General features: G+C 38.0%; 2 protein-coding genes across 2 annotated transcripts in view; both read right to left on the bottom strand.

The window, feature by feature from the left end:
- LOC122644017 (tubulin-folding cofactor E-like) overlaps window positions 1-3,105 on the bottom strand; it is an 80,231-nt gene extending 77,126 nt beyond the window's left edge. The window contains exon 1 of the mRNA XM_043837609.1: window positions 2,681-3,105. Within this exon, the coding sequence (XP_043693544.1) occupies window positions 2,681-2,966 (286 nt within the window). The 5' untranslated portion in view covers window positions 2,967-3,105. The remainder of the gene's footprint in view (window positions 1-2,680) is intronic.
- Window positions 3,106-7,394: 4,289 nt separating this feature from the next.
- On the bottom strand, window positions 7,395-10,902 carry LOC122643483 (tubulin-specific chaperone E-like). Its single transcript, XM_043837101.1, has 3 exons — window positions 10,581-10,902; window positions 9,484-9,560; window positions 7,395-7,550 (listed from the first exon to the last, which is right to left on the bottom strand). Exons 1-3 carry the CDS (start codon window positions 10,900-10,902, stop codon window positions 7,395-7,397), a joined length of 555 nt encoding a protein of 184 aa, XP_043693036.1.
- Between the last annotated feature and the right edge of the window lie 2,167 nt (window positions 10,903-13,069).

Raw genomic sequence — 13,069 nt, 5'->3', positions numbered from 1 at the left:
TAGGAAGGGGCAAATTATTACATGTCACCCTCAACATAATTATAAAACCGAATATTCAAAAATACATTATGCTTTTGTTGATTGTTATTCATATCAAACAGATGTTACAAAAACATATGGTCAGAAGAAATAAAATTTTCAACCCAAATCAAAAAAGTGATTATCCTTAATACAAACTCCACCCAATAAACCATAGTAAACTGCTTAGCTCCTGATCCAATAATTTCATTTTTTATATTCCTTTTTTTATATTTTTTTTATTCTGAAAGAAAGAATATCTAACCAACAACAAAAAACAAAAACAATAATTATTCTCTTCAGTCATGAGTTAGTAGTGGCGAAAAGAAAAGAAAGATTTTTTCAGTCTTCCCTTATCAGCACTCCAATGCTCTCCACAAACATTATCTGCCAAGTTTGGAAACTCCTCAAAAAAAAAAGCCCCACCCAGAGGTGCACCAATATGACTGATGCAGCCACAGAGGTATTAAATGGTTATGGGCATTTTTATTTATAGGTTTGAGTTGTAATGAGCATAGTTGTCAAGGCGCCGCCTAGACACCTTGTTGGTGTCACCTTGATTTTTCCCTCCTCCAACACCTGGGATTGCCTAGATGCCGTGACAACTATGATAATGAGCTCCACTATAAAGCCTAAAAGTTCAGCCTAAAAGGGTACACAAATCTTAAGTCTTTTCCCGGCAGCATTAGGAGTTTGAAAGTCTAATTTATAGTTTTGGTCCTAGTCATAGGAGGATTTATGATAATGCATGTTTTTACAATGAACTCAGCCACTCCATAAATATGGACAATTGACTGGCAACTCAAAGACCCACTTGCCGATGGCATAAATTTAAGACACATGTTTCTTTCTTTTCCCTCTTCACACTCTAACATATTATACTATCATATCTTGAGGACAGCCACTATGTGTAAAAATGCCAAAGGTTAGGACTGACTCCAAACTCACCCCTCCCAGTAATGTAGTCCTAGGTAGGGGTAATCCCACTAGGAGCCAAGGTAATGGGATCACACAAGAGCTGGCCGATTGGGTAAGGGTTCAGAAATCTAGGTCAAAACTAGAGTTAGGGTTGGACAATGGCAATGGTTTATGGGGTTTTAATGTGCAGGTCTAGGGTGCTTTTATGGCATACAAATAATAGGATTTGGGAAGGTTCTAAAATTCTACAATTTTGGACAGAATTGTGTTGTTGGCTTTGGGTTTTAATGGGGTGAAGGAATGGAGGGGATAGAGTGGGAGTTATATGCTGGGTTTTGGATCAAGTGTAGGGAGAAGTGTGGGGGATGTATGCTGGAAGTTTGGTTTGAAACTGATGGACAGATTTGAAGTTATGGAGGAATCCTAATTAAGGTAGGAGTTGCAGGTGTAATGGAAGTTAGGGTTTGATGGATGGAGGGGGTGTGGATTAGGTCTAATGAAGGAGAATGGCTAGACAGATTAGAAGAAGAAGGTTTGAAATCAAATTTCAGATTCAAACTTACTGGATTGCAGAGAACAATGGCAGTAGCTTGATAACTTGAAGAAACCTCCCGATCTTCACGATGCAAGAAGTCGCAGGAGTCCACCCACCCTGTACCACCTTGAGATCCATGAGGATGCAAGCACTCAAAGAGTAGCAAAGCTAAGAAGCAGAAATTTTGAATATTGAACTGTGGGGGAGCCTCCCACGATGGTGCTTATTTATAATCAAGGCTGAGCCCAAAATCCTATTCAAATTAGGATTGATAATTCCCAATCTGATTCCCAATTACAAACAGCAGACTTGTACTCCAAATCTGAGTACAAAAACAAATTTAAACAAATCAACCCCCTAATAAAATCGTGGAGGGGAAGGAAATCTAAGCAATAACTTAAAAAGAATTAAAAGGGGGAAAAGACTGATTTGCCCCTAATAACTTAGACACTAAAAAAAAAACTATAGGAAAAGGCTCCACCGAAAAAACAAAACAGTAGCCATATCATGGCTTCTTCTTCTTCCTAGTGCTTGGACCTGCTTCACCCAGGACCCCGCATTGACGAGACCAACACTGGGTAATGGCCCTTTTTTTATATTTTGTTGCTTTATTGATTGTACAAAATAATTACAGGTCATTCCATGTATTATTTTCCAACTTGCATGTTGCATGAGAATTCAAAAGGAGCTAGACGGGAAGTTTTTGAGAACTTCTTGTCCACCAATACATTACAGAGATCAACAGCAATGTAGAGAAATTGTGATTGAGATTCTTAGCTATTTCCTACTGAATTCTAAGAAAGGCTGTACATGGGGTCATTTAGTATTCTATGAGTGTTAGAGATGATAAAGCGATTGTATGTCTTTCACGATGATTTATTTTTATGTATTATGGTAATATTTTTGCAGCTATAATATTCAATCCAATGATTATAATCATCCATACTTCCCCATCAAAAATTTTCATTGCTCAGATATCCAATATAATTTTCAATTGCATTTTAAATACTCTTTTTTCAGTCAACATTTTACTCCAATCTGCCTACTTTGGATACTCAAAATATCTAGATACTCTACCTAAAATGAAAACTACAAATCAACTATGAAGTTTTCTTTATCCAACTCCCAATTAAAGATTAAATGATAAGAACGCAAATAATTAAATCAGAAAAAATAAATAAAGAATGAAAAATATGACACTACTCATACCTTCTTCTTCTTTGGTGGAATTGCCTCGATATCGGAGTTCAAGTGCCTCCAAAAATGTGATACCAGCACTTAAATTCTGAGGCCGGACAAATGAAGCCGATTTTTCACCTTTCGCCTTGAAGTACTGAACTCCATTAATGGAACCATCATGTTTCCCTTCTCCATTGTCCCAATCAACACCAACCCATATTCCCGGATAACCTTCAACAGGTCCAACATACTTCACAGTACCAATTCTCCGAGAATCACCAACAAAATGAACTCTTTGATTGATTTTGTACCCCATATTCTCTTCAAAAGCCACAGATTCTTCCGAAACGCGAACTTTATCAGTGAAGTCCTACATTTTCCGTAGAGAACACTACGATCTTGAATGACACATTAGCAGGGGAACTGCGTAGACCAAAGTAACAAGGGTTTTGATTAGATAATCAGAGATTTTAGCTTCTTTTATTGACCTATGACTCGCGTGAGATGCCGTGGAGATAAAGAAGCGAGGAATGGAGAGAGAAAATCATCGATCATTACTTGACAAGGTGTTGGAGATCGCTGTTGCCGGGAAAAAACGATGGGCTTCCACCGTGATACCTTAGGCCTTAGCAAAACGGATAAAAATCTTCTCCAATTCTTTAATCTGGCAATTCCTAGCAATACCACCTTCACTGCACGACACGTGGATTTTTATAATCCAACGGTTGTAAGAATGTTGCCCCATATTTGAAATGAAAACCCATTTTTTGATCGGGTACGACAAGAACCTGCCCCATCCCCTCTTTCGTATCTCCAAGAGGAGAGACTGAATCAACCAAGTCACGGAGCTCTCATGCGCCCTTCTCTGATCTGCGATTTGTTCTTGGCTGAAGGCCGGCTATCTTCTCCGGTGGTTCTGTCACTGATATTTGTTTTGGGTTCGGAGTGAAAGAAACGATTTTACCGTCAAGATCCAGTTTGGGGATCTGTCATGTGGTTTGTGCGAGGTTTGGGGATAACTCTTCATCCGTGATATTCCAAATCCCCTAAGTTACTCTTGAGCTTCTCAGGATCATGTTTTTTTCTTTCTTTCTGCCAAATCCCTCCTTTTTCCCACCTTAGATTCATATGTTTTATTTCCTTGAATTCAGAAGTATGTGATTGCTTCTTGAATTTTCAATCTCTTCGATCTAGATCTGATCTGCCTTTTCTTTCTAAACCTTTTTTAATGGATTCAGTAATCTTTTGGTAATTATTCGACAAAACAATTAGTATTCAAATGTAAAATAAAACTTTTTTTTGTAAGAGGATGGTCTGCGATTTGAAAGCCTCTCTTTCTTTTTGCGTTTTTTTCTTTCTCTGACTCGGGCTTACGAAGGCCTAATAAGTATTCAAATGTAAAATAAAAAACGCAGAAAGTAGGTCTAGTGTCAAACCTGCAGCTCTCCAATGGTGGGAAGGCTGGAAGATGAACGAGAAAGAGAAATCCGAACGATTTGAAAGCCTCTCCTTTCTGCGTTTTTTTTTCTTCTCAGATTTTGGGTTTGCATTCTCAGGTCTAGTGTCAAACCTGCAGCTTCCCAATGGTGGGAAAGGAAGAAGATGAACGAGAAAGAGAAATCGGAACGATTTGAAAACCTATCCTTTCTGCGTTTTTTTCCTTCTCAGATTTTGGGTTTACATTGTAATCGGGTCGGGTTGGGAGGAATCAGCTATCAAATCGGGTTGTGGTTCCTGAAATGGTGTAAATTAATCTCCACCACAAGATCTTGTTATGCCACGTGTTGCACAGGGAAAATGGTATTGCCGGGTATTACCAGATTAAAGAATTGGAGAGGATTTTTATCCTAGTAAAACTGTGGAAGAGAGGACCAAGGATTTTTAAACTCGGAATCGGAGTCGAATCGGTTGGAATCGATCTGCAAAACGCTAAGATGAATTGCTTCAAAGGTGTTGGCACAGTGGTGAGCCTAAACTCGAACGTCCTAAGTTCGAATTCCACTGCCCTCACCTCCTTGGGCCTACCATCACTCAGTCACAAGCTAGTTGGCCGCTGTGACAGAGGTTTAGTGCGACAGTGAGCGCGGTGGTCATCCTGTTGCTGGGGGATTAGTTGGGCCAATGTGTGCAGATACCCCTTGTAATAAAAAATATAAAAAAAAATTTGCTTCAAAACATATAAAGTCGAGATCAGTCAAAATCATTTCGATCCAAATCGGCTAATTAAACTGATCCGATTTTTGAAACAATAGAGAGTACTTGTTCTCTTATGTTTCCAGAGTGTTTATGAGCTATGCTTCAAAGTATTTTTTCTTGTTTTTGTTCTTAGGGAACAGTTATGCGTGAGTGAAAAGCGTTCTCGCACACAACAACACCATTTTTTTTGTGCAAAAAAGAAAATATTTTATTAAATTTCAGCAAGACAAATTACAATGTCCCCACAATTAACAAAATTTTGTTAGGTTAACATAGATTGAATGCCTAAATTACCAGTTTCCTGACAAAGTTAGCACTGTGAGAATCCTCATTTATATTAATATGTAGGACCTTGAGAGACTTGATAGTTTCAGATGCCCGTAAGAGAACAAAGAGAAGTTGTCATGGCCATACAATAGAGGATGGAGATTAACCTACAACATTGGGTTTTTGAGACAACGGATTGTCCCCCTCTTAATGTGCAAGTTGTCATAATTTCTATTGAGCACAACATGCATTGAATTGTTGTTGTCATTGTTGTCTACACAATTGGGTTGTGTTGGTATTCTTGATGGTCAACACACTCACTCAATTGAGCTAAGATGCATGCATATTGATGGCCATCCTGGAGATAAGCAGAGTTAGCACAATTGGAAGCCTATGAAAGCATTGCTTGTGATTTGTTACAATTGGAGGCTATAATGAATAGCTTGTTTGTCGGTTGACATGGCCAACATGAGAACAATAGTAGTCATAGCTATGAGCTAGTAGCAAAACTTGAAAACATAATGCAGTAGCTTACAGAGACACTTTGCATAAGCATTACCTTCAAGATAGTTCCGAGTTGACGCTATAACAACGATCAATATCAGTGAGTAGTTGTGTCAAAGAGACATCTCAATTGGCATAGCTTGTGAGTAGGTTGATGATCATGGTTAAGCCGGTACTGTTAGTAAGGCATCATGTATAATTGTCAATGCCTAAGATGGATAGCCTAGTTGGCATTGCTGGTAGTTGGTAGTAGGACAAGAACTAGCCCAATCGGAGTTAGTAGTGACGAAAAGAGAAGAAAGATTTTTTCCCTCTTCCCCTATCAGCACTCAAATGCTCTCCACAAGCATATCTGCTAAGTTTGGAAACTCCTCAGAAAAAAGCCCCATCCAGAGGTGCACCAATATGAATGATGCAGCCACAGGGGTATTAGATGGTTATGGGCATTTATTTTTACAGGTTTGAGTTGCAATGAGCATAGTTGTCAAGGCGCCACCGAGGCACCTTGTTGGTGTCACCTTGATTTTTCCCTCCTCCAACACCTGGGATTGCCTAGATGCCGTAATGACTATGATAATAAGCTCCACTATAAAGCCTAAAAGTTCAGTCCAGAAGGGTACACAAATTTAAGTCTTTTTCCAGCAGCATTAGGAGTTTGAAAGTCTAATTTGTAGTTTTGGTCATAGTTATACTAGGATTTATGATAATGCATGTTTTTATAATGAACTCAGCCACTCCATAAATATGGATAGACAATTGACTGGCAACTCAAAGACCCACTTTGCCGATGGCATAAATTTAAGACACATGTTTCTTTCGTTTCTCTCTTCATACTCTAACATATTATACTATCATATCTTGAGGGTAGCCACTTTGTGTAAAAATGCCAAAGGTTAGGACTGACTCCAAACTCACCCCTCCCAGGACCTCGCATAGGCGGGACCAGCACAGGGTAATGGCCCTTTTTTTTATATTTTATTGCTTTATTGATTGTACAAAATAATTACTGGTCATTCTATGTGTTATTTTCCAACTTGCAGGTTATATGAGAATTCAAATGGAGCTAGATGGGAAGTTTTTAAGAACTTCTTGTCCACCAATACATTATAGAGATCAATGAGCAGTCTAGCAATGTAGAGAAATTGTGATTGAGATTCTTAACTATTTCCTACTAGATTCTAAGAAAGGTTGTACATGGGGTCATTTAGTACTCTGTGAGTGTTAGAGATGATACAGCGATTGTATGTCTTTCACGATGATTTATTTTTATGTATTATGGTAATATTTTTGGAACTATAATATTCAATCCAATGATTGTACTCATCCATACTTCCCTATAAAAAATTTTCATTGCTCAGATATCCAACACAATTTTCAATTGCATTTCAAATACTCTTTTTTCAGTCAACATTTTACTCCAATCTTCCTACTTTGGATACTTAAAATATCTAGATACTCTAACTAAACTGAAAGCTACAAATCAACTATAAAGTTTTCTTTATCCAACTCCCAATTAAAGATTAAATGATAAGAATGCAAATAATCAAATCAGAAAAAATAAATAAAGAATGAAAAATATGACACTACTCACACCTTCTTCTTCTTTGGTGGAATCGCCTTGATATCAAAGTTCAAGTGCCTCCAAAAATGTGATACCAACACTCAGATTCTGAGGCCGGACAAATGAAGCCGATTTTTCACCTTTCGCCTAGAAATACCGAACTCCATTAATGGAACCATCATGTTTCCCTTCTCCGTTGTCCCAATCAACACCAACCTATATTCTCGGATAACCTTCAATAGGTCCAAGATACTTCACAGTACCAATTCTCCGAGAATCACCAACAAAATGAACTCTTTGATTGATTTTGTACCCTATATTCTCTTCAAAACCCACAGATTCCTTCAAAAAGCGAACTTTATCAGTGAAGTCCTGCATTTTTCATACAGAACACTACGATCTTGAATGACATATTAGCAGGGGAACTGCGTAGAATAAAGTAATACGGGCTTTGATTAGATTATCAGAGATTTCAGCTTCTTTTATTGACCTATGACTCGGGTGAGATGCCATGGAGATAAAGAAGCGAAGAATGGAGAGAGAAAATCATTGATCATTACCTGACAAGGTGCTGGAGATCACCGTTACCGGGAAAAACGATGGACTTCCACCGTTAAACCTTAGGCTTTAATAAAACTATGGAAGAGCGGACCAAGGATTTTAAACTCGGAATCGGAGTTAAATCGGTTAGAATCGATCTGAAAAACGCTAGGATGAATTGCTTCAAAACAATCCAAGGGATGTTGACGCAGTGGCAAGCCATAAACTCAGACGTCCTAAGTTCGAATCCCACTGCCCTCACCTCCTTGGGCCAGCCATCACTTAGTCTCTAGCCCGTTGGTCACTATGACAGAGGTTTAATGCCACAGTGGGCATAGTAGTCGTACGATTGCCAGGGGATTAGTCAGGCCAATGTATACAGATACTCCTTATAATTTTATTTTTTTTTTTAAATTTGTTTGAAAACATACAGAATCAGGATCAGTTACAATATTTTCGATCTAAATCGGCTGATTAAACCGATCCAATTTTTGAAATAGTGGAGAGTACTCGTTCACTTATGTTTTCAGAGTGTTTATGAGCTATGCTTCAATGTGTTTTTTCTTATTTTTGTACTTAGGGAACAATTATGCTTGAGTGAAAAGCATTCTCGAACATAACAACACCATTTTTTTTTGGCAAAAAAGAAAATAATATATTAAATATCAGCAAAAGAAATTACAATGTCCTCACAATTAACAAAATTTTGTTAGGTTAACATAGGTTGAATCCCTGAATGGCCAATTTCTTGACAAAGTTAGCAGTGTGAGCATCCTCATTTATATTAATATGTAGGACCTTGAGAGACTTGATAGTTTTAGATGCCGTAAGAGAACAGAGAGAAGTTGCCATGACCATGCAATAGAGGTTGGAGATGAACCTACAACATTGGGTTTTGGAGACAACCCTTTTTTTTTATTTTTTATCTTTTACAACGGATTGTCCCCATCTTAATGTGCAAGTTGTCATAATTTCTGTTGAGCACAACATGCATTGAATTGTTGTTGTCATTGTTGTCAACACAGTTGGGTTGTATTGGTTTTCTTGATGGTCAACACATTCACTCAGTTGAGCTAAGATGTAAGTATATTGATGACCATCCTGGAGATGAGCAGAGTCAGCACAACTGGAAGCCTATGAAAGCATTGCTTGTTATCTGTTACAATTGGAGGCTACAATGAGTAGCTTGTTTGTCGGTTGACATGGCCAACATGAGAACAATAGTAGTCATAGCTATGAGCTAGTAGCAAAACTTGAAAGCATAATGCAGTAGCTTACAGATGCACTTTGCATAAGCATTACCTTCAAGATAGTTTCCAGTTGACGCTATGACAACAATCAATATCAGTGAGTAGTTGTGTCAAAGAGACGTCTTAATTGGCATAGCTTGTGAGTAGGTTGATGATCATGGTTGAGCCGGTACTGTTAGCAAGGCATCATGTATAATTGTCAATGCCTGAGATGGATAGCCTAGTTGGCATTGCTGGTAGTTAGTAGTAGGACAAGAACTAACCCAATCGGAGTTAGTAGTGGCGAAAAGAGAAGAAAGATTTTTTCCCTCTTCCCCTATCAGCACTCCAATGCTCTCCACAAGCATATCTACTAAGTTTGAAAACTCCTCAGAAAAAAGCCCCATCCAGAGGTACACCAATATGAGTGATGCAGCCACAGGGGTATTAGATGGTTATGGGCATTTATTTTTACAGGTTTGAGTTGTAATGAGCATAGTTGTCAAGGCGCCACCGAGGCACCTTATTGGTTTCACCTTGATTTTTCCCTCCTCCAGCACCTGGAATTGCCTAGATGTCGTAATGACTATGATAATAAGCTCCACTATAAAGCCTAAAAGTTTAGTCCAGAAGGGTATACAAATTTAAGTCTTTTCCCAGCAGCATTAAGAGTTTGAAAGTCTAATTTGTAGTTTTGGTCCTAGTTATACTAGGATTTAAGATAATGCATGTTTTTACAATGAACTCAGCCACTCCATAAATATGGACAAACAATTGACTGGCAACTCAGAGACCCACTTGCCGATGGCATAAATTTAAGGCACATGTTTCTTTCTTTTCCCTCTTCGCACTCTAACATATTATACTATCATATCTTGAGGGCAACCACTTTGTGTAAAAGTGCCAAAGGTTAAGACTAACTCCAAACTCACCCCTCCCAGGACCTCGTATAGGCAGGACCAGCATAGGGTAATGGCCCTTTTTATATATTTTGTTGCTTTATTGATTGTACAAAATAATTACAGGTCATTCCATGTATTATTTTTCAACTTGCATGTTATATGAGAATTCAAATGGAGCTAGACGGGAAGTTTTTGAGAACTTCTTGTCCACCAATACATTACAGAGATCAATGAGCAGTCCAACAATGTAGAGAAATTGTGATTGGGATTCTTAGCTATTTCCTACTGGATTCTAAGAAAGGCTATACATGGGGTCATTTAGTATTCTGTGAGTGTTAGAGATGATACAACGATTGTATGTCTTTCACGATGATTTATTTTTATGTATTATGGTAATATTTTTGCAGCTATAATATTCAATCCAATGAATGTACTCATCCATACTTTCCCATAAAAAATTTTCATTGCTCAGATATCCAACACAATTTTCAATTGTATTTCAAATACTCTTTTTTCAGTCAACATTTTACTCCAATCTGCCTACTTTGGATGCTCAAAATATCTAGATACTCTACCTAAAATGAAAGCTACAAATCAACTATGGAGTTTTCTTTATCCAACTCCCAATTAAAGATTAAATGATAAGAATGCAAATAATCAAATCAGAAAAAATAAATAAAGAATGAAAAATATGACACTACTCACACCTTCTTCTTTTTTGGTGGAATTGCCTCGATATCGAAGTTCAAGTGCCTTCAAAAATGTGATATTAGCACTCAAATTCTGAGGCTGGACAAATGAAGCTGATTTTTCACCTTTTGCCTGAAAATACCGAACTCCATTAATGGAACCATCATGTTTCCCTTCTCCATTATCCCAATCAACACCAACCCATATCCCTTGATAACCTTCAATAGGTCCAACATACTTCACAGTACCAATTCTCCGAGAATCACCAACAAAATGAACTCTTTGATTGATCTTGTACCCTATATTCTCTTTAAAACCCACAGATTCCTCCGAAACGCGTACCTTATCAGTGAAGTCTTGCATTTTTCATAGAGAACACTACGATCTTGAATGACACATTAGCAGGGAAACTGAGTAGAACAAAGTAACAAGGGCTTTGATTAGATTATCAGAGATTTTAGCTTCTTTTATTGACCTATGACTTGCGTGAGATGCCATGGAGATAAAAAAACGAGGAATGGAGAGAGAAAATCATCGATCATTACCTGACAAGGTGCTAGAGATCGTCGCTGTCGGGGAAAAATGATGGGCTTCCACCATTAAACCTTAGGCCTTAACAAAACTATGGAAGAGCGGACCAAGGATTTTAAACTTAGAATCGGAGTCAAATCGATTGGAATCAATCTGAAAAACGCTAGGATGAATTGCTTCAAAACAATCTAAGGGATGTTGGCGCAGTGGCAAGCTGTAAACTCGGACGTCCTAAGTTCGAATCCCACTGCCCTCACCTCCTTGGGCCAGCCATCACTCAGTCTCAAGCCCGTTGGTCACTGTGACAGAGGTTTAATGCCACAGTGGGCGTAGTGGGCGTACAGTTGCCAGGGGATTAGTCTAGCCAATGTGTGCAGATACCCCTTGTAATTTTTATTTTTTTTAATTTGCTTAAAAAAATATAGAATCAAGATCAGTTACAATCTTTTCGATCCAAATCGGCTGATTAAACCGATCCAATTTTTGAAATAGTGGAGAGTACTCATTCACTTCTGTTTCCAGAGTGTTTATGAGCTATGCTTCACTGTGTTTTTTTCTATTTTTGTTCTTAGGGAACAGTTATGCTTGAGTGAAAAGCGTTCTTGCACACAACAATACCATTTTTTTTTTGGCAAAAAATAAAATAATATATTACATATCAGCAAAAGAAATTATAATGTCCCCACAATTAACAAAATTTTGTTAGGTTAATATAGGTTGAATGCCTGAATGGCCAATTTCCTGACAAAGTTAGCGGTGTGAAAATCCTCATTTATATTAATATATAGGACCTTGAGAGACTTGATAGTTTCAGATGCCATAAGAGAACAGAGAGAAGTTGCCATGGCCATACAATAGAGGTTGGTGATGAACTTACAATATTGGGTTTTGGAGACAACCCTTTTTTTTTATCTTTTACAACGGATTGTCCCCATCTTAATGTGCAAGTTGTCATAATTTCTATTGAGCACAACATGCATTGAATTGTTGTTGTCATTATTGTCAACACAGTTGGGTTGTGTTGGTTTTCTTGATGGTCAACACATTCACTCAGTTGAGCTAAGATGCAAGCATATTGATGGCCATTTTGGAGATGAGCAGAGTCAGCACAACTGGAAGCCTATGAAAGCATTACTTGTCATCTGTTACAATTGGAGGCTACAATGAGCAGCTTGTTTGTCGGTTGACATAGCCAACATGAGAATAATAGTAGTCATAGCTATGAGCTAGTAACAAAACTTGAAAGTATAATACAATAGCTTGCAGATGCACTTTGCATAAGCATTACCTTCAAGATAAGTTCCGAGTTGACACTATGACAATAGTCAATATCAGTGAGTAGTCGTGTCAAAGAGACGTCTCAATTGGCATAGCTTGTGAGTAGGTTGATGATCATGGTTAAGCTAGTACTGTTAGCAAGGCATTATGTATAATTGTCAGTGCCTGAGATGGATAGCCTAGTTGGCATTGCTGGTAGTTGGTAGTAGGACAAGAACTAGCCAAATCGGAGTTATTCAGAAGAAGTCATGCCATCTAAACTGAGTGAAGGTTATTCTGCCATATGCAACTGGTCTGAACCAAGTGGTTAGACCATGCACGAGATTAGGGCTTTTGTTAGCCTATTTAATGAAGTTTTTGGAGCTTCATTATTAGTTATTTCTTGCATCATAAGAGAGAGTTATCTTAAGGGAGAGAAGGGAGAGTCTCCACAAGAAATCTAAGAAGACTACTTTCAAATAGACATCGATTATACTCCATTAAAAGGTTTCTTCAAGTGATTCAAATACTATCAAGGGTTTGTATTGAAAGAAGAGATTGAGAAAGAAAAGAATAAGAAGGAAAAAGTAAAAGGAAGAGATTGAAGAAGAAATAATACTAACCCATAAAGGTTGTGAAGTGTGTTTGAATCAATAGCAACTTAGGTTGTGAGAGCAAGCTTGTGGAAGCATCGATTGCTAGTAATTGGAGACATCCGGTCGAGTGTATACCCTTGTTAGCT

This window comes from Telopea speciosissima, chromosome 10 (assembly GCF_018873765.1).
Source record: "Telopea speciosissima isolate NSW1024214 ecotype Mountain lineage chromosome 10, Tspe_v1, whole genome shotgun sequence".
Taxonomy (NCBI): Eukaryota; Viridiplantae; Streptophyta; class Magnoliopsida; order Proteales; family Proteaceae; genus Telopea; species Telopea speciosissima.
This window is presented reverse-complemented; position numbering and strand designations above follow the sequence as displayed.